This window comes from Cebidichthys violaceus, unplaced genomic scaffold (assembly GCF_023349555.1).
Source record: "Cebidichthys violaceus isolate CVI_PGR_0920_01 unplaced genomic scaffold, fCebVio1.0.p SCAF_63, whole genome shotgun sequence".
NCBI lineage: Eukaryota > Metazoa > Chordata > Actinopteri > Perciformes > Stichaeidae > Cebidichthys > Cebidichthys violaceus.
The window spans coordinates 117,808-139,362 of record NW_027176850.1 but is presented as its reverse complement, the minus strand read 5'-3'; the positions used below and the strand labels follow the sequence as shown (position 1 = coordinate 139,362).

Here is a 21,555-nt window from a genome sequence, read left to right as displayed (position 1 = left end):
ATTTTGTCTTTAAAAAAAGCATAGGATGCACAACTGTTTTGCTTATGTTCGTCATGTTTTTCTTGTGTAGCAATGGGCTACAACTGCCCTGTGTTGCATAGTGAAAATAAGTTATCCTTGAATCCTTAATTTATTAATTTGGTCATCGGCTTGTTTCAAAGGAAATTAATGTTACGAAGATACAACGTGTTATGTGTGCTCACTGTACCATTATGCCATACTTTAACTTAAATATCCCTTGTTTGTGCTTTTCTTTAACATATCGCGTTTGATATTAATAATTTAGTGTTAAAATAATGTATTTAAGGATTTCACAGAGCAAACACGATGCTCACTGAATCTGATGTGTCTATGTATATTTTGGACCAAGAACAACAGAAAAAGCACAACAAACAAAACAAAATTACATTTTTGAAAGCAAAATAATTGTATTGCTCCTTTTAGAAAGAAAACCAATGAAGAGCTTTATTGGGGAATAGAATGAAAACACACATTACACATCCATTAAATAATGAGTACAGTAAGTGACAATATTGTATTCTAGCAAACAATATCTAATAAAATTAGATAGAAATGGCATGCTATATGCAAATATTGTGTACATTAACCTTAATATAAGGTTTCAATTTATTTCAAACTAAATGTACAAAACAAAAAGGTTCTTAAATTGTTTCCATATATATATATATATATACATCAACAAAGGCATAAGCAACACGCAATTAACTGAATAATTTACATCTCTTCATGTTACATGCATTATACTCATTAAATATTGCTTACTGTAGTTGCTTTACATTCAGGCTTTGTTATAGTGGCGCTAGACAGGCATGAAAAAAAAGCTCATCAATTATGTCCCCCGCTAGTTTAGATGTTCCTATAATGTAACTTAAGTCCTAGTTGTGTCCAGAAGGGCTTATACCAACACAATTCACTGTGTGTTGTCTTTACTTTTGCACAGTATGGGTTCTAGCTAACATGCTTACATTTATATGAATTAATCTACAGTCAGCCTCTGTTGGAAACAAGTTGACACGCTCCAAAATTAAATTAATTCTGTCTATGGAAATTGAAACAAAAGTTTTACATTTGAAGGCACCAAGTCATACCACGTGAAAGTCATATCAGTTTCATGGTGAGCCTGCTTGGCTCCATATAGTTGCCTTTCCCTCTGTTATTACTTGACACGGTGCTTCGCGGGACGTATGCTATCGTGGCTGTGTGTTTTAATTGGCCTTTACTCTTACTCCAGAATAACATGAAGATGAAACATACGCTGACAGAGCTGAAAAATGAAAGAAGCCCAATGGTTGCAGCTACCAGTAATGTCTTGACATCAAATGGGATATTCTGATTTCCATTCACACCTGGAGAGGCAGACGGAAAGGCAAACCAACCTTTAAGACGAAAGTGTTTTTTAGAAGATGATGGAAAGGCTCTGACATGAAGGCTGATGGGCAGGCTGTCATTTCCTGCCGCATTAGATGCTACACAGAGATAAGCGCCACTGTCTTGAGGTTGAGCGTAGCGAACCTCCAGTGTACCATTAGAGAGAGCCCGTATTCTTCCAATGGGAGATAGAGGTTTTAGCTGTGGGCTTATCCAGGTAACAGATGGCAGAGGGTCACCTTCTGCAATGCAATAAACCATCACTGTGTCTCCTTGATCTACTCTCACTTCTCGACGTTTGCGGTTCAGAATACGAGGCTGCCGACATGTGAGCAGGCCTGATAGCTCAGCTTCAGTAAAGTCTAGAAAATACCATCCCTGCAATTGAACTGAGGTAGTACAAGTCGGTGGATTTCCACCAAAGTCCAAATATAGTCGCCTTGGCACCACCCACAGCAGACGGCAGTCGCATGCTAGTGGGTTGTTATCAAGTCCCAGAGTTTTTAGGGTGTCCACTGAATGGAAAGCTCCCACCTCGAGTGTGGTGAGAAGATTTCTAGATACATTCAGCAATTTCAAATGAGCCAAATCCTTAAATGCTCCGATTTCGATACGTAGCAATGAGCCGCCTACCAGATGGAGCTCTTCGAGCCGGAGCAAGTCTCCAAACAGGTTCCCATGAATGTCGGTGATTGGGTTAAAAGAAAGGTCAAGGTATACAAGATATACAAGATGATGTAAAGGGATGTAGGGGACCGCTCTGAGGTTACAGTGTTTAATGGTTAGGGATGTAAGATTTAGGCCAAAGAGACTGTTTCCTGACAGGGTCTCCAGCCAGCGGCAACGAGTAATGACAAGTTCCTTGAGACGCTCTAGTTGTCGAAACGAATAGTTTTGCAGCGTGGCGAGGCCCAGTTGGTGAAAATGAAGACTTCTTAACCCACTGAGCTGTGTGAGCGCTTCTGTCGGCACAGCAGTGAGGTTGCAGCCGTCAAGGTGTAACTCTTGCAGACTGGTTAAGCCAGTGAAAGCTTGATGAGAAATAAAAACTAAGTCATTGTCTGACGCTGTAATAAACTGCAGGGAAGTTAGATCACGGAAAGTGAAATCTAGAAAAACAAGGATCTCATTGCTGCTTATGTCCAGTAACTTTAGTTTTGGCAAACCAGCAAACACTCCAACAGGAATAATCTTCAGGTGGTTACGAGCAAGACGCAGAGTTATCAATCTTTCCAACCCGAGAAATGCTTCCACTTCAATTATTGCCATAATATTGTCACTCAAATCCAAGTCTAAAAGTTGTGGCAAACTCTGGAACTGCTGGTGCACCAGAGTCTTGATTTTATTATGTGTTAGGTTTAGTAGTTTGGTGTTTTGTGGGAGACTGTCAGGCACTGTGGAAAGTTGGCCATCAGAGCAGTTCACCTCCTGCAGTACGGCGTTACAGCGGCAGGACTGTGGACACGGCCGGCGTGTTTCAGATGACAATGCCACCCTCGCTGCCAACAGGTAGAGAGCTCCCCAGCACAGCCATTGGTGGACGGCAATCCCCTCAAACATCTGGTTGCCTTCCTGCTTCTGAGAAACACAGCTGAGAAAGGAGTGAGAAAGGGATTTTTACTGACGTCATATCAGTAGAAATAAGGGGAAATATGACTTTCTGCAGTTGGTAGTGTTAAGGTGTGGCTTAAAATAATAGTTTCATTTTTGCTATTCTCTTGGATAACAGGAAGTAGGTTTTCATAATTAGACAGGTGCTGATGGAAGGTCTTGTCTTTGTAGCTTTACAAATACTGAAGAAGAAAAAAAGACAATGTGGTCAAATGTTGTCAGATGATGAATCATCTTTGTCAAACTATGAGTGTGAATGGTTTCAGTTTATATTATGTTGTTTGCAGTACTGCAGTTCTACAATGATAAACTACAGAGGTAACAGCTGTGTCATTCATCCTGGAACAGTATCCTGCAAACTATCAGACAAACCAAATTAGTACACATATTTAAAAAGCAGCTAGTAGCTCATTGTCTTCTATGGCTTATTCTTGGTTTTATAGCTTTTATTTTTTGGGTTGTAGCTGTACTTAATTCTGCTTCTCCTCTCTCTTTAATCTCCCTCTCTTACCTTTTCTTCTTCCTGTAAAGTATTTTGAAACTTCTATCTTCAAAGAGTTATATAAATAAAGTTTTCTTGCTTGCTTTTTTGCTAAGCCACCGCTATTCACTGGCCGCCGTCAGAGGCAGTTGAAAGCTTTCCAAAGCTAGTAAGAGGGACTTTGAGCTCAGATTATTATGTTCACATTCTGTTCCCAAGTGTCAAGGATGAACCTCCATACTGAGGTTGATATTCTCTGCAGTGATAAGATACACTTAAAAGATGGTGTTGGCACCACAGAGGTCCACACATCTACAGTCAATTTCAAAAAACATATGCAAAACAAGAACAGTTTGTCTAAAGACTGCTCACTGTTTTTGTTTTATTAATGCTGTTTGAAAGCATAAATGGGGAGAAAGTGTAAACCTGCACTGTATGAGGCATAACATGGAGGACATGACTGCTCAATTATCTGTTCTCAATTATTGTAATAATCTCTCTCAAGGCACATTAATGTCAGAGTGACACATACTCCGTGGCATTTATTAGATTCAACATTTTATATTTAGTTTGTTTTGATACTGTGGTAACTGTGGAAGTAGATTGCAAGCTGAAAAGACCATTTATTCTTTTGACATTTTGTAGAGACTTGTAGAATCTATTTAACAGGATTATATTGTACGACAATGTAACGTGAATTTGTTTAAACTTTATTACCCCATCACCAAATCCGAAACAAAATCCTATAAAGGGATTATCACAATCAAGAGATGATATTGCTCTCCTCTTTTCAAATTTTTTTTTTTTTACCTTTTGCATATTTTCCTGTAAAATGCAACATGTGAGATATATGAAACTTAGAAATTTAATTTCAGGAGGGGAAGAAGTGCATACCCAACTGATACAAATATGATGACAGTTGGCTTATAAAAGTCTTAATTCACATATTTCTTGTCCTAAAATATGGCCACTTCCAAGCACCACACAACAATGTTTGGCTGTAGCAAAAAGCAGAACAAGGTCTGAACTTTAAAGTTTACATTAATTTATGAGGTATTTTTTTAATGCTCAGATCCAGAATTATGTGACAAAGATGTACATGAGACTGGGGGGTTGCAAATACAGATCATCAAAGGATCTGTCTTTAAGTGAACCATTGCTAAATTTACCACTAGGGGGCAGAAAGATTTCTGTACAGGTTGTCCAGGGTCAATGGTTCTATAACACTGCTTGAAGGTTAATTGTAACTGCAGAATTGCCCAGTTAGTCAAAGTGCTATCAGTAATCACATAATAGCTCCAAAATGCAACAATTTATATTGACATGTCATATGAACGTGTACACAGACATCATACTATTAACTTGGAAACAAGAATACCAGGTTGCAAACCGACTGTCAGCCTGTAAAAATGACTAACAGATCAGCTCATCAAAAAATGTGTGACTTGTTAAAAAACACGTTTAAATTGCCAATAGGGGAAAAAAAGTGTGATGCCACCCTCAGGTCTCTGCACAGGTTGTTGTGTTGAACGATGCAACACTATAGAACATGTGAGAAGAGAGACAGAGAGAGAAAGACTACAGTGGGACTGATCTATTTAATATTTGCGACAATGTTTGCAGAAAGATGTGTTTCTCAATGTAAAATATGAAAGAAAGCATTCACTAAAGAAAAACACTAAACACAAAAAAAAAAGTTTAAAAGTGAATTTAGATTAATATCTGATCAACTGATCAAATGTTCTGCTTGTATTTCAAAGAGTTCCTAAATTATTTTTAAATTTAAATCATTGGAATTTTTGTGTGGTCTCCTTGAAAACTCCACCTATAATCTAATATGCAAGGAGCGCATCAGGGAGAAAACCATCTCTTACTGTGTTTAACATCATATTTTTAAGGTGGTCATTTTATCTCGACACGGTAATGGGTATATGGAGCTGGGGAATACTGTATAGTCTGACTGCTGGTGATGACAGCAGCTCCCCAGAGCACTGAGTGATGGAGGCTGACTCCTCCTGAACTCCTATGGGAGCGTACATGCTCGGGAGTGAAAACAGTGTACAAAGGTGAAATCACAGTTATTTGCTGGGGCCTGTGGCTTCCAAGAGCTCAAATGCAGTGGATGGTATTATAGTGGATGGTATTATAGAAGAATAATAGTGATTGTGTAGAAAGAAGCAAAAGAAAATCAAGTATTGTAACTTACCGTCTTTTCAGTCTGGAGGGCTCGTCATTGTGATAGCTCCATTTTCACAATTATGTTGTAAAAAAAAAAATGTAAGATTTAATTTGCAAGTAGGTTTTTCTGAAATTGTCACTGGATAAACAAGGACAGATAATTAAAAAGAGCAGAGTACATCTTCAAAACCTTTTGTTGCTCAGAAATAAATCCAGATGAAACCTGCAATATGAGAGAAATAGACAGACATATCATAACAAGATAGCTTCATCCTCCCATTCTGAAACATTCAACTCCTGAAGAAGCGCGTTGCTGCGGAATCGGTTTCCCTGTTGCTTCGCTGTCCTCATGGCAACAGCAACCTGGCTCTGGACGCGCGGGTGCTTGGTGCATGCTGGGGGATTATATACACTAGCTCCTGGACTGCATCCAACACACTGCACTGGATGACAGGAGGCTAGCACACAGGTCAGCCAAATGCAGAGATTTAGGCGCAAACACCAGATGGGAATGAATTTAAGCCACTCGGAAATAAAGGAATGTCTTCTCAGCTCTCTGGTCGGTCATTTCAAAGTTTGATGAAGACACATCAACTGTCCTGGAGGGTAGTGTTGGGTTAAAATGTCTGCATCTTGTTATTATTTAGATCTTTACAATGTAATATTAAACTGCAAAAACTCAATCATAACTTTTAGTGCAAACTAAGCTCTAACAATGTTCGGTCACATCTTAAGTTACTGAGACTAAATATTTCCTGAATCAAATGTGCCATAGGGAACAAGTGAAATTGCAGTATCTTACCTCATTATAAACATTCGAGAAAACTTCATCTGACCGTGGCACAAAATGACGAAGTGGTTTTTGTAGCATGCAATAGTGAATGGTGTATAACCCTGAATACTGATGTTTCTTTGTATAATATTGTTTCATGAATGCAAACACGTCAACTCACCCAACTCCTAACTTTCAGGTGTTCACATCAGACTCTCAGTTCTGCTTGTTCAGTCTGAAACTAAAAATGTCCTATTAAAAGGAATTAAGACAATATATAAAAGAAGCACAAGGCAATGTATATACATATAAAATAGGATTTCAAAAAGGTAACATTAACTTGAGGCTAAAAATAAGCAAAAACATCCTAAAAGAGTGACTATTTAAGTGAAACTTAAATAGTTAAGGATGTAATTGGTACCGTGAGGCTACAGTTGTCTTAATATGATTGACATGTGTTATGTGTAAGTATACAAGCTGAAATTGGGGACCAGGCAGAGAAATATAGATACAAGAAGCTATGATATGAGGACGTACATTGAGTCTGTGAATGTGTGTCTGCAGGTCTGACATGAAATCTAAAATCTATTTAAATCAGATTAAACCCTGATGTGGACTCACAATAAATGCTGGTTACCGGCCAAAATATCAAGGTCATTTTAAACCACACAGAGTGGGATAATGTAGTTAGATTTCACTACAACTCACTAACATAGTCCAACAATCGGGATATTTCCAAATATTCACTGTAAATAAGTACAATCCATGTAAATATATATATATATATGTCCTAGTGTTTTTCAGTTGTCCCATTTTTCATGATCCCATTATCTTATAATAACATGACAGGTGTTTTGGAACATATCAGCTGACTCAATACATATAATAATAATATTTAATATAAATTAAGTTTCAGTAAAAAGTGGTGTGCAGTAACATGCATTTAAATATGCCAGATCTGATTTCAGGTCTCTAAAATATTTGAATAATTGACTGTGAGCCTCATGAATATAACAGGAGTTAATTAATTTGGGCAACATGTTATTGTTGTAATTTCTGATCTTGCTAAGTTTCCTTCAATGTTGTCCACTTTTGTTTTTACTTGCTTGTCTGTCTGTCCTATTTTATCTTGTTGTGTAAAGCACTGTGGGCTGCATGATTGTATGAATAAAGTTGAGTTGTTGATTTGTTTACTTAGCGAACACTCACTCCTAATTCAATGACAGTTTAAAAAAAAAAGAGATTAAAACAAACAATCAGATTGGCTTGCCTCTCTGCTCAGCTGCAGGACTATGAGGTGTGTGTGTGTGTGTGTGTGGACACAAAAGGTGCTTGATCACCACAGAAGAAGAGCTGCTGCTGAGTCAGGAACGTACCATCTGGTACCTCGAGGAACCTGCGGTCATCAGCGAATCTCTGCCCAACCCCGGAAGAGAAAATCAGTGATGAACGCCAATTACAGCCTCGGCCAAATCAAAGCTCCTAATTGCATAATACCCCCTTGCATATTTATCATTATTTATTTTCGTCATTGTTGCTCCCTGTAGTGGTGACTGCTGTGATGTCTCTTTTTTATTAGATAGAGCGTAGTGGAGAGATGACTGAAAAAGAGGGGGAAATGTGGGATGCTCAGCCAAATTGTATCCAGGGACATTGCAAATTACATGGTCAACATCTTAATTATTTACATATTGTAAATAATAACATTAAATAATATGATTTTGCAAGAACTGGCATGTTACAGGACTGCAGCAATTTGCATACAAAAATGAAATATCTGATATTAATAATTATATTATATTATTATATATTTTTGTTGTTATTTATTTGGTTGCTGCAGTATGTGTTAACTGTTTGTACATAAAGACTCAACTGTAAATACTAGGGAGGATAAGTAAACTAAAGGATTTTTGTTTTTTTAACACAGTACAACAACACGATAGTTAAGAAGAGAAAACCAAAGTTTAAACCACCTCCAGTCCATTTATATATCCAATATGTCTGAATGTGAAGAGGCTTGACGGTGTGTTTCTTTTCCTCAGAAAGTTCAAACTAACTGCAGCTCTAATAATAAAGTCTCAGTCTGTTAGAATGTGTATCGTTAGTAAAACTGGATTGTAGTTTCTTTCTTTTGCCCTCAGTCCATGTTGTCAAACATAATTCAGTTCAGTGTTAAAGTGATTAAATATGAACTCGCAAATGGTGATGGATGGTCTTTTCAAAAAAAATGTACACACTTAAATTATCACGAAATAATGCCAAATAATTTCTTAATTTATCACTTTTCCATCCACTGATTTTTTAAAAATGAATTGTATTCTTGTATCTCCACAAGAAGTTTAATTTATGTGTATTTCTGTCATGTAACTTATGTCACTTCCACCGCTAGTACTGGAGCGGTCTTTTGGGCCACTACAGTTTGTTGTAAATTAGATTCACATGACAAGCCACAGAGCAGATGCGCTGAAAAACAGGGTAAAAAAAACCCAATGGCGTGTGTATGAGGAAACTATACTTCCTCTTTCATGCGTGACAGTTCTCTGGTTCGATAAAATCGGTTGCACTTTCTTGCCGGGACGAAATAACCCTGTTGATTATTCTGCAACGAGGTAAATGCTCTTCTTAGTTATGCATGCAATTACACTTTGACTGATAGCCTGACTAGAGATCAGAAGATCATGGCTCTATGGTGTGTGTTTAAATGGTGTGGGTATGGGCAGAAACTATTTGCTGAGAAAGAAGCTCAGGTTTCAACTTTTCCTCTTTGAGGTGAAGAAATCTTTAAAACTGCAATGCTAGAAAACATCCGGCTGCATTTCCTGCTCTCATATCAAAGTTTTACAGGCCTCACTTGGCTCTCAATCATGACTGTGTTATATCTTAAATGCAGTTTATTATGTTGTTGTTAAGTTTAGGTAAACACTATGCACACAACAACAGTTAAAACAGTTTTAGTATAGGTTCATATGTATATGTGCATATTTTCTACTGCAGAAAGATATCAGACAGAAGATGATCAGCTTGTCCATACTGCTCTGGGGTATTTTTTGCAAGAATTGGGCCAAATTAAAGCTCAACTCAACATTTGTTTCATCATGTATAGAACTAGCTACCACTGAGGACACAGAGGCCTTGTTCTTAGTATTTGTGGGATTCATCAATATTCTACATTTGAAAATAAACACTTGGTGGATGCCAATATATTTTTTAGTATATATAAATGTTTCATATATATTTGAATTTGACTAAATAAAGCTACAACTAGATTCAGTATTTCCGAGGCCAGCGTGCAGATGGCTTTAAAAACACAATTTAGACATTTAGTCATACTGGGAAACAAAATTCTCAGTAATTCAACAATTAATTAAAATAAACAAATGATGCAAGGCAAAGTTGAGACTAGTGTCTTGACAAACTGTTGAAACTGTGGGAGACTCATTACCTCAGTTTTTCCCTGATCATGTAGTCCACAAAATGTTGTGAAATCCTGGGAAATGCTCATCACAGTATCCCAGAACTAAAGGGTCATATTGCTTGTTTTGTCCCACCAACAGTCAAAAGGCTAAACATATTTAAAATCACAAACAATAAAAATACTTTTTTAGTCGACTTGTCGTGTCAGCTAAGAATTATATATGGAGCATATCTGCAAATGTAATCTGACTAGATTTGTCATTTCCTCTGCAGGATGCACATTTTGTGTGCTGTGTTGCTTTTGGTCGTCCAGGTCCTCAGCAACTCTTCGGTTGTCTTAAACAAAGTTTGGGAAGAGTGGCAAATCAAACATCGCAAGGTTTATGATAATCAGGTAGGATTGTGAGAACCTAATTTCTCCGTCTTCTTCATCATACACACACACATATAGTGTATATCATCAGAGCATTCAGTCAGAGTTTCTGTTTCAGACTGAGATCGTTTTCAGAAGAGCAGTGTGGGAGAAGAACATGCAGTTGGTGTTGAGACACAACCAGCAGGCTTCAGCAGGCAAACACAACTTCACAATGGGACTCAATCATCTGTCTGACATGGTAGGAATAAGTTTGTGATTTCAGTCTCCTGCTCTGAAAAAAAGGTTGTGGAAACTGTCTAGCATTGGATTCCTAACGAGACGAGTTTTAAATCTTAGCCTGAATTCATCAGTAATATTTAAATGGTTTAATGCAAATGGAAAAACTGCAAAGAGTTGTGTGCATGAATGAAGGTTTAGACATGCAGATCATTTGGTTATTGAGATAAATCCACAGCTAATAACCCCAAAAAATGTAGATGTTCATTTAAATACTTGTTTGCTTGCATCATATTCATTACAGATAATTCATTATGAATAATAATATAATAATAACCCAGGAAGGTGTTTCTACTGTTGCTTGGCTGTGGGTTGCAGTGAGTATGAACTGTAAAAGACCAGTGTAACTGTCAGTCAGAAAGCAAACAAGGAATACATATTTACCTGGTTAGGAGATTTTCAGTCACCTCCACCAAGCTAATCTTTACTCACATCTGTTGGTGGAAAAACAATATGTTATTTGTTGCTTTGCTCTGTATTATGTATTATGTTTTGAGTGCTCAATGAGACTTATTTGGTGACCTTTTGTTGTTTCTTTCTTGTTTAGTTTTTTGTTTGTTGCTTTTCGCTTGTATATTTGCTTTTTTTGTGTTATTTTTTTTGTAATTTGTTTGTTGCTTTTCATCAGTTTGTTTGTTGTCGGTTTTGTTTGCTTGTATTTGTTTCTTTCTTTGGTTGTTACTTATATCAACTATGACCTGCATCCTCCCAACAAAGTGGACAACTGTCTGATAACTTGGATTAATGTTTGCACAGTCTAATCAGAGTCTTATTTTACAGAACCTTAAGTTTGTTGGCTGGCTGTTAAATCAAGCACTGACTTATAACCAGTGGTATAGTGAAGGGTATACGCAGGTATACGCAGGTATATGGGGTATATTCACCTCCTTTTCTGTCAATATAATCACCTATCAGCCAAAAGGCCTTTGAAATACATATTATGTCACTGAACTGGCTCCTCTCCCTCCCAGGATCTGTTCAGACACATGCTTGACATTATAATCTTCAGTGCATTAACTCATTGACCTCTGATGGTGCAAAACAGATCACCAACACTGTAAATCTGCATTTAAACATGCCCCATCTGGGAAGGCTAATAAAGTTACATACAAGGTGGATGTACATGCAAACTAGTATCTAATGTGTAACTGTGGCGCAAAGGTTGTGTCTTGTTGTGAGTTCTAGTATTAAAAGAAACACAAACTTTTGACGCAAACAAGAAACAATTAAATGATTCTGAAAAAGAAAAATATTATGTATATCATAATATTTATGCATTTAACTATATTGAGTGTGGACTGCAATGAAATGAGTAAACTTTAGTAAATTATTATGCACATAATGTACAGCAAAATGCAATAAAATGCATTAAAATAACAATTTTGACTTGAAGTGTTGATGAAGGTTTAGGGAGTCAAAAGCTCTCAAAACAGGGGAAGGGTATTTATGAGGCTGACTTGGAAGGTATTGTAAGAAGGAGGGTTTTTCTTCTTCTGAAGACGACAGGAAGAGGACAGCTGTGGTGGGTGTGAGTGTTGACTCTGCAAGATCCTGGCAGAAATGTTTAGGACACACTTGAGCTTTTGGACTCCTATCAGAGATCCCAAAGGACAGCGTTTATAGTTGCTTTGGAAATAAATGTGAGGACAGCTAAAATGTCCTTAACTTTTTTATGGCGAAAGTCAAATCTGACACCAACACTACAGGACTATCAGCAAATAAGGGGAAGAAGTGAGATGCTGAACCTGGTGTGACGTCATAACGAGTAAAATAGAAATGATGTTGAATTTGTGGTCTATATTTAGTTCTCTTTCTCTGAAATGCAGAAGTTAAAACTTAACAAGAGGAACTTGTGGTTCATTTTATGATTGCTTGCTGGTGTCGCCGAGGCTAAGGGACACCATGTGCAAAATAAAAACTTAAATACTTAAGTTTAGTTCCCTAAATAGGGCCATATGGGGTACTGGGAGGTAGGAGGAACCAGTATTGTATATGCTCATTTGTTTCTTGGAGCAGAGCTGTTTCAGAGTACATTTGATATAAACTTTTAGAAGTGTAAGATGAATCTGCAGTAACAATATTGCAATTTTAAATGTGTTAAAAGTGATCAAGAGCACTGCTGTGTTTGGTGGAAAAAAATATTTTTAACCGAGATGAGAAAACTCTTGAAATATAAAAACATATTTATTGAACAGACACTAATAATAATTCAGCTGAATGGATAGAGCTCTTTCCCCACAGATGGTTTGGAGGTCTAACAACAAAGAATAGTTTAACAGAGTATATACTGTATGCACATTATCTCGTCCCCCCCCTCCTCTGTCCGCCGAGGCATCCACCAAGGCCAGGTTCCCTGCCTTAGTGTTATCTTCATGGGAAGAGGGTTAAGTGGTGAGATCAGGATGACACTACAGCAAGCCAGACATGAAAATACCTTCGATATGATAACATTTATTATTAGGTTTTAAATGAGTCTGGTTGGCCTCATCTGCATATGTTCAGGTTTAAGCGATACAAGTGATAACTAAAAGAATGATATGATAAATTTCCGCAACACTGTGAAGACGTATTGCTAAGCTTTGACATTGTAATATTTGCATTTCTTATATTTATCTTCTTAAGACAGCTGAGGAAATCAACGAGAAGCTAAACGGCCTGAAGCTGGAGGAGCCTATTCATTTCAGAAATGTGACATTTAAGGATGGAAGTGGCTTATTGACACCTCAGAGTGTAGACTGGAGGAAGAACGGCCTGGTCAGTCCAGTCCAAAACCAGGTCAGCAATGATTTGAGATCAGCTATTTTAAATTAAGGAAATTAAAACAATCTATAAATAACCTGTGGTAATAAACATCATTTCTCTTTTTCAAGGGGTTGTGTGGGTCCTGCTGGGCCTTCAGCTCTTTAGGAGCTCTTGAGGGACAGATGAAGAAGCGAACAGGTGTCCTCGTCCCCCTGAGTCCACAGAATCTGGTGGACTGCAGCAGCAATGATGGGAATCACGGCTGCAGAGGAGGATACATCTCTAAATCCTTCAGCTACATTATCCGCAACCGAGGAGTAGACTCAGAGAGCTTCTACCCCTACGAACACCAGGTCGTCCTGCTGTAACAGCATTATTATTTAATTAACTAGCTATTATAGAAAAGATTGACCTAATATACAAAATGTGCGACTACTGATATTGTTTTTTGTTTGTTTGTCTGTTTTCTTCTCTTTTTTGTTTGTTTCTTGTTTGCTTGCTTCTTTCTTTCCTTTCTTCGTCTTTCAAGAAAATTATTTTAGTTTGGATTTTCAGTTTAGAATATCTGACGGACAATTTAAGGCAAAGCATCATGTCATGTGTGATTTCCTAAAGTTTTATGAAATTCATTGTATGTAATAATGAAACATATTTTATTGTTATATTTGAGAGCTGGAATTATGTTTTGACAGATGTGTCAAATACAGAAAAAAACAGCTCTCTTTCTAGCTGAAGTGATATGAAAATTTGTATTTGCATATTCATATTTACACTGTATATATGCAGTGTGATTGCATGAATAATGTACATAATATACTGTATAATATTATGATTCTATGCATATTCAACTATATAACAAACAGGATATATAACTTCTATAAAATGTGTTTTAAGACAAAAAAACAAGAATAATATCAACCAATTTGATAGAATAGTGATACATAATATGTATTGTGATTCTCATTTCTACTTGTAGGACGGTAAATGTCGGTATTCTGTCAAGGGAAAGGCCGGCTACTGCTCTAATTTCCACATCCTCCCACAAGGAGATGAGAAGACGCTGCAGGCTGTGGTGGCATCAGTGGGGCCGGTTGCTGTGGCCGTGAACGCCATGCTGCAATCTTTTCATCTCTACAGAGGAGGTGAGGCTTCTGAATTTGAGCATTTAATGCAAGCAGACTGATGAGTGATGAGTTAGTTACTGTAGCTCTAAACCCGGAGTCTGAGTCACACCCGAGAGAAAAGAAAACTTTGGTTGTGGTGCATGAAATCAGTTGCATAACATATCTGTGTGAATTCAATGGGTAACATGACATGTTATGTTTTTACACTTTATTTTATACTTTTAGGCTTTGTCGTCATTTTCTGTTCCATTTATTTTATGGTGAACATTTAGAAAAAAATCTCTTTTTAAAAAAAAGTACGACTGCCATCAACGGAAATCCAATGCTTAAAATAGTATGACTTCCTTTTGCTTCAATATTTGTCTTTTAACTTGACTGAATTTGAATATCACAGATTTAGGGTATAACTATTGTGGGGTGCTTAAAGCTCAGATGTGTGTGTTAGAGTGTCCAAAATACACCTACCACCAATCTGTGAGTGCAGAGTTACCACCATTAAATACATTATCAATTGCAAGTGGATTAGATCTTTAGAGGGGTACAGGTGCAGCTCTGTGTGTCACTTACATCAAATGTGATTTCTTTTCAGTTTTGTTTTGTATTAACTGTATTTTATCTAATAGACAGAAAGCTGTCAGAAGTGATCAACAACGTAAGAAGAGGAGGAATTTACAACATGAAGTCTCAGTTAAATTAGTTCAGTAGATAGTAGAGCCACTAAATAATGTGATGAAATGGTCCTCATTCCCAATATCCTAAAATTAGATAACGTCTACACACGAGGGATGAATGATATTACCAGTAATACTGTTGATGCAGACTGGGGGTTTCTTCACCTCCAAAGTACATAGAGAAGATAATATCAGCAGTATTTTATACTGTCGGGTGATTCATAAAATAATTATATTGTTTTACCTGTATTTTTCAACTACTGATAAGCTTATGGATCTTTCAGGTTTATACAACGTACCAAACTGCAACCCAAAGTTCATAAATCATGCTGTCCTGGTTGTGGGCTACGGCACAGACAGAGGACAAGACTTCTGGCTTGTGAAAAACAGGTGAATTGGTCTTTACTGGTCACAAAGTAAAATGTGTTTACCCCCCATGTGAAAAGAAATGTTTGACCAATGTTAAATATTAAATGTAAGTGCTTTTGTGATTTCAGTTGGGGCACTGCGTGGGGAGAAAAAGGTTTCATTCGAATTGCCAGAAACAAAAATAATCTCTGTGGCATTGCCAGCTTTGCAGTCTACCCTACGCTGTGAAAAAGTGACCTGTCACCTGAATCATCTTGGTAGAATTTAGGTTACTTCTTTAGTATCAGAAACCCGATGATTGTTTAGACCTGTCCTTTATGTTGCCCTCAAAGTTTGCTGTTTCTGCTTTAACATCTCTCAATGATGTTTATATTTTTTAATGAATACTTAATACATTTTTTAGTTTTCCTCACTTCAATAAGATTTCATCTTTTATTTGTCCTTTTGCCACTTTGTTTTATCAATGTGATGTGTTTATTTAAATCTTAACCCTAATATTTACCAGTTGGATTTGCTTTCAGTGTGTTCAATATTGTACTATTGAATAATAAAGTTATTTAATATAATCACAGGTGAGAATAATACACTTTTTATAAACTTGATGTGGTCAATATTGGTTTCAGTCACCACTCTGTCTAATTGATCTTCTCTCCTTTAGTATTCCTCCTAAAACCTCACTAAGGTCTCCAAGGAGAAGCTTATCTAAAAAGAACGGTACACAGTTTTTACACGTGGTAATAAAGATATTTAGACACCTTGCACTCAATGTTTTGTTGTTTTGGTCACATTGCAAACTGAACAGAAAATAGATATTATTTTTATTTGAATTAGCTCATCAATCTACTGAAAGTATTGATAGTACAGCGAAGAGGGAGAGCAACAACATTGGGTATACATATGCTTTGTGTTGTGCAACAACTTTTACCAGTACTTAGCACCAGTAGTAGCAGCAGTGGCAGTAGTAGCGGTGGAAGTATCATAACTAAAACTAAACATATCACCTTTGTGTCGCTTGTCCCCAGAAAAGTAGATTTTCTCTTGCTGCATATTCTTCTCCTCGCTAAGTCGTAATTGGCTCATTACTGCTCCCCTGACCCAGAGGACAAAAAACACAGATATTTCTCAGATACTTCCCCCAGGAGTTGGTGAAGGCCAATTTCAGAGCTAAAAAAAGGGTGCATAATGGACTTATATTTACCAGAAAGCCGTAAACAGGAGTCCAGATGAATAATAATGTTGCTCCACAACTGCTGGATGTGTAAATTAAAGCTGTTTTACTAATTCGCCTTATCAACTTGAGAGGCTATGATACAGTCAATGTTGTGTTTACAACTTGTCTCTGCTGCCCCCAAGTGGCAAATTTAGTTATTGGAGGTTTAATTATGTGTCGGTGTGCAGTGAGCATGATGATGCATAAATATTTTGAGCTTCAGCATGGATTTTCCCCTGGTTATCTCCTCTGGTTGGTCATATTTTATGGTATTTGTCATTAACTGAGGATAACTAAGAATACTTTTCAGTGCTCACTTTGGTTACTGATGATTTTTTTCCCTCTAATAATGGCATAGTATACAGGCAAATAAGAATAGTGGTTCAACTGTATTACATCCTCTACCAATCAATTTGTCCAATTAAATGAACTGGTGACATCTGGAATTTATTGGAAATAGTCAATATATAATTTGATCATGTACATGCATTTCTTCATCCATCAACTTTTGCAACATACAATAAGCCTTCACTGATTTCCATGCATGTACAAATATCTTTAACAAACACACGATTGTATGGCTTTAGTCAGGTTATATTTCCACTGCTACTCAATGTCAATTGATATCAGCTGGCAGTGTTTCAAGCAGCTGCAGCTGGCCAATCAAAGTCTGAGCCAGGCCATAAGGTTGATGTAGGACACCTTATATGAACCTTTTGTTTTTGCTGTTTTAGTGACAAGTTCTTCTTTTCCTGGATCCAGAGATGTTTGGAAGCATTCTTCTCGCCATTGTTTGTGGCTTTGCAGCAGCTGCCATCAATTCTGAACGGGATCGACACTGGCTGCTATGGAAGAAGATGCATAATAAAGTCTATTCTCACCAGGTAATGCTAAGGTCTTAAAAACAATGAGATGAATAGCCTGTAAATCACAACAGAATCTAGTTTAGACAAAAAAACAGATTTAGTTTTGTTGTCTCTTCCTTGATGATTAATGGAATACTTTTGCCATATTTTTTTTCTTTTTCTTTTTATTTTTTTTAAATAACTTATTCTCCTTTTTAACACTATACTGTCTGTCTTCACCTCTTGGTATCTGTTAAGGGTGACGCATAAATCAACTCGGGCATCACGTGGTTAATATTAATGCTGTTTTCCAGATTGAGGAGTCGGGTCGCAGGCGGATATGGGAAGAAAACTTGGAAATGATTGATGTCCATAACCTTGAAGCCTCTCTGGGCTTACACACCTATGAGCTGGCAATGAACCACCTGGGAGATCTGGTTAGTGGACTACTCGCATATTTACAACACAGTGTTTTAACATAATACTGTGTCGCCTCAAAGCTATGCCAACAAACAGTGCATGTGGAAGCAGAGGGAATTGAAAGAATCTTTATTTATTATTTAGACAACTGAGGAGATCACTGGCAAGCTGATGGGCACCTCTGTGCCTTCTGACCTGGAGAGGGGTCCTTCAAACTTTGTCAGGCTCAACATCTCTCTACCAGCGTCGCTGGACTGGAGGGATGAAGGCTTGGTAACTGAGGTCAAAATGCAGGTGAGGTATATCCCCAAGTATTGGTACACGTTAACATGGAACATTATGACTTTTCTCTGAAGAGACGGTCTACATGTGCAACTTTTCTATCTTCTAGGGTTCTTGTGGCTCTTGTTGGGCCTTCAGTGCAGTAGGAGCTCTGGAAGGGCAACACAAGAAGTCTACAGGTGTCCTGTTATCCCTCAGTGCTCAGAACCTGGTGGATTGTTCTGTGAAAGGTGGCAACCAAGGGTGTAAAGGTGGCTTCATGTCAAACGCCTTCAAGTACGTCATTACAAACCAAGGCATAGATTCTGACGCAGGCTACCCCTACGTCGGATTGGTGAGCTTCAAATATGGTGCATGGTAACGTATCGGGTCCACTGTGGTTAAACCTTGACTGTTGACTGCCCCTGCAAATCACTGTCTTCTCAGCGTGGTCAATGCAAATATAACTCACAGCACTGGGCTGCTAATTGCTCGGACTACGTCTTCTTACCAGAGGGGGATGAGTTTACATTGAGGGAAGCTCTGGCTAGCATCGGCCCCATCTCTGTAGCTATTGATGCCTCCAAGCCAAAGTTTGTCTTCTACCGCCATGGTGAGTAGTGGCTTCATACCTCTTAAAATAATGCACGAGTTTAATCTTAAATGGGATCATGTGTTCTGTAAACTAAAGCTCAGGCTTGGTGTGTGTGTGTGTGTGTGTGTGTGTGTGTGTGTGTGTGTGTGTGTGTGTGTGTGTGTGTGTGTGTGTGTGTGTGTGTGTGTGTGTGTGTGTGTGTGTGTGTGTGTGTGTGTGTGTGTGTGTGTGTGTGTGTGTGTGTGTGTGTGTGTGTGTGTGTGTGTGTGTGTGTGTGTGTGTGTGTGTGTGTGTGTGTGCGTGCGTGCGCAGGTGTGTACAGGGACCACACATGCACCCACAAGGTGACCCATGCCGTGTTGGTTGTGGGCTATGGTACTGAGAGAAGGCACGACTACTGGCTGGTCAAAAACAGGTGTCTAAAAATTGTAATGTTCAATGTGAATTTTTTATTACAGGAATGATTGTCTTTCAAGGATTCTTATGGTTTTCTGATCTAAATATTCTTGAATTGTAGTTGGGGTGTGAAGTACGGGGATGAAGGCTACATCAAGATGGCTCGAAACAAACACAACCAGTGTGGCATCGCTCTCTATGCTTGTTTCCCCATCATGTGACCAGCAGATTAACCCTTTTTTTTTTTTTTTTTTTTTTTTTTTTTTTTTTTTTTTTTTTTGGATGTACATTTCTCAGCAGTAGTTGGGACATTATTTTAAATAAAGTGTTTGATGCTTTACTTCTGGATTTGTTTATTACTTAATGACTGCAACTGATCAATTGTTCACAACCTTTTTTGAGTATTGTGTGGTGAGAGACTTTCCTCCATGAGGAAACTACAAGCATCCTTAGCTGCAGGTTTGACTTAAGTGTTCCTCCTGGTCTGTAAAAAGATCTTTACTAGACTTTGAATTAAGTGTCATTAGCAACCATTATTGGTAATGGCTTCAGATGAGTAACATGTAAAATAAAATGATCAAGTAGTCTTTCCTTTTGGCAAATCTTGATTCTTAGTGAAAAGCGTAATTTTTACTGTTATTTGGCTTTGCTCATGTACAAATTAAACCTAGTTGTCAATGTACAGATGGGCAGTATTTCTATGACTTGTATTTGAAATGCATATTTCAATTTTTGAGTATTTTGTATTTGATAGGGCCGATAAAAAATCTAACAATTTGTAACAAAATACTTGTAGAGTAGTTTTGTATTTAAAATACTTTTTCCACGAATCAAAAAACAGTTCATGAGTTCAGTCTTCAGATCTTAAAGTTCAACGGATTGTCTGTCAAGGTAAATATTTTATCTGAGTGACAGATGTCAACTAGCTTCATGTATAATTTATGTCTGGGTCTGGCTACATAGCCTATTATACATAGTGATGGTTATAATATCAAGCTAGCGATCAATGCTAACATGTTAATGATGCTAGCATGCTAGTGCATAGCAAGTGTTTAGCAAGTGAACTTATCAGTGGAGTAGCTAGCTATAGGAAGAGGGAGATTGGGAGCTTGTATGTTCATGATAACCTTATCAAGAGACGTCTGACCATCTAATCTCGCTGTATTACAAGTGATGCTGTATCTTCTCAATGTGAATGGCATAATGCCATATCAATTACTGGCAGATAATATCGTTCAGTTAGCCAGGCTATGACAGTAGATGTCCATTTGTTAAAAAAACCCCATTAAATATCCAATTTTATTTAAAAGGCATATTATGAAAGTATTAGTTTTATTTCATACATTCTACAGTTGGCCAGGTGGACAACATGTCTCAGTACAGTGATTTATCTAGGTTCTTTACCTGTGTACAACTGTTTTAATTCTATATTTTGCTTTTATACTATACATAGGCCTACTGTGTGATGCTATTCATATGTGATGAATATTTTCTTGTTGATACAAAGCCAAAGTTTATGGACTGTTAAGTCCCATTAATACAAATATATATATACATAATCAAGTTGTTGTCTTTTAATAGCTTTGCTTAGTTACACTGACATCCTGTGACTGTTCTTCCTTCTTGTGAGGTTCACCAGAGCTTTGTGTACATTACATAGCCCAAACCTGAATGCTCTGCTATAGCAAATTGTGAGAAAATGGAAAATCCAGAAAAAAGTATTTCCTATATTTTAAATACAAAATACATGTATTGCATTTTGTAAAATGTTTTGGCACCAGTATTTTGTATTTTATTTTAATACATTTATTTGAGGAGTATTTTGTATTTTGTATCAAAATACATTTTGATGTATTTTTGCCCATCTCTGCATATGGGTATTGTTATTTTTATTTTTTATTTTTTTAGATATAAAGGGGACCTGGAAAAAGGTATTCATATCCTGAACTACACAGGAGAAAAAGGCCAAGAATTGTCTGGCAGTTTTTTGTTTTTTTTGTTTTTTGTTGTTTTTTTTAAGTGTGTGACTAAAATTCATCCTGCAGCCTCTTCAGATAAATACTATTGCAAAGCAAGTTCTCTTGACATCTACAGTTTGAAGAAAAACTCAGAATTGAATGCAAGTTGACTTCATGCTGTGTAATGCAAACCATGACATTGGTTTTCTTAAGTTTTATTTCCATAATTTATCATTTGCTTCATAGAACTGGATAAATGGCACAAGTGCAAATCCCAGCATAATGAACAACTCTCACATAAAATAAATACAGCACCTTTTCAGCGTCACTAAAATATTCTCAATAACAAAAAATACTGAATTTACCAAGATTTCCAGTCTTCATTTACAAAACAGACAACACACAATAGATTTTTGTGTCATATTGAACTTTTTTTGGGAATTGTTTTCCTTGATCTTTTGTTCCAC

General features: G+C 37.2%; 3 protein-coding genes across 3 annotated transcripts; 2 read left to right on the top strand and 1 right to left on the bottom strand.

Annotated features, from left to right (window-relative positions):
* Positions 1-507: 507 nt before the first annotated feature.
* On the bottom strand, positions 508-6,025 carry LOC137890201 (leucine-rich repeat and immunoglobulin-like domain-containing nogo receptor-interacting protein 1). The gene is made up of 2 exons (XM_068734339.1): positions 5,688-6,025; positions 508-2,980 (listed from the first exon to the last, which is right to left on the bottom strand). Exon 2 carries the CDS (start codon positions 2,947-2,949, stop codon positions 1,120-1,122), a length of 1,830 nt encoding a protein of 609 aa, XP_068590440.1. The 5' UTR covers positions 2,950-2,980; positions 5,688-6,025; the 3' UTR covers positions 508-1,119.
* Positions 6,026-8,947: 2,922 nt separating this feature from the next.
* On the top strand, positions 8,948-16,164 carry LOC137890203 (cathepsin K-like). Its single transcript, XM_068734340.1, has 8 exons — positions 8,948-9,040; positions 10,119-10,239; positions 10,337-10,459; positions 13,120-13,272; positions 13,368-13,592; positions 14,216-14,381; positions 15,319-15,424; positions 15,532-16,164. The coding sequence occupies exons 2-8, from the start codon at positions 10,120-10,122 to the stop codon at positions 15,629-15,631; spliced, it is 993 nt and encodes a 330-aa protein (XP_068590441.1). The 5' UTR covers positions 8,948-9,040; position 10,119; the 3' UTR covers positions 15,632-16,164.
* A 1,213-nt stretch (positions 16,165-17,377) lies between these two features.
* On the top strand, positions 17,378-19,351 carry LOC137890204 (cathepsin S-like). The gene is made up of 7 exons (XM_068734341.1): positions 17,378-17,497; positions 17,773-17,895; positions 18,023-18,172; positions 18,270-18,494; positions 18,587-18,752; positions 19,047-19,149; positions 19,252-19,351. Exons 1-7 carry the CDS (start codon positions 17,378-17,380, stop codon positions 19,349-19,351), a joined length of 987 nt encoding a protein of 328 aa, XP_068590442.1.
* The last annotated feature ends 2,204 nt before the right edge of the window (positions 19,352-21,555 follow it).

Excerpts from the sequence above, each read along its gene's own strand:
- LOC137890203 (XM_068734340.1), top strand. The coding sequence starts at position 10,120 with ATGCACATTTTGTGTGCTGTGTTGCTTTTGGTCGTCCAGGTCCTCAGC. Across the intron at positions 10,240-10,336 it reads GCAAGGTTTATGATAATCAG|ACTGAGATCGTTTTCAGAAG; the intron begins GTAGGATTGTGA and ends TTTCTGTTTCAG. Across the intron at positions 14,382-15,318 it reads TTTTCATCTCTACAGAGGAG|GTTTATACAACGTACCAAAC; the intron begins GTGAGGCTTCTG and ends TGGATCTTTCAG.
- LOC137890201 (XM_068734339.1), bottom strand. The coding sequence starts at position 2,949 with ATGTTTGAGGGGATTGCCGTCCACCAATGGCTGTGCTGGGGAGCTCTC.
- LOC137890204 (XM_068734341.1), top strand. The coding sequence starts at position 17,378 with ATGTTTGGAAGCATTCTTCTCGCCATTGTTTGTGGCTTTGCAGCAGCT. Across the intron at positions 17,896-18,022 it reads TGAACCACCTGGGAGATCTG|ACAACTGAGGAGATCACTGG; the intron begins GTTAGTGGACTA and ends TTTATTATTTAG. Across the intron at positions 18,495-18,586 it reads GCTACCCCTACGTCGGATTG|CGTGGTCAATGCAAATATAA; the intron begins GTGAGCTTCAAA and ends CTGTCTTCTCAG.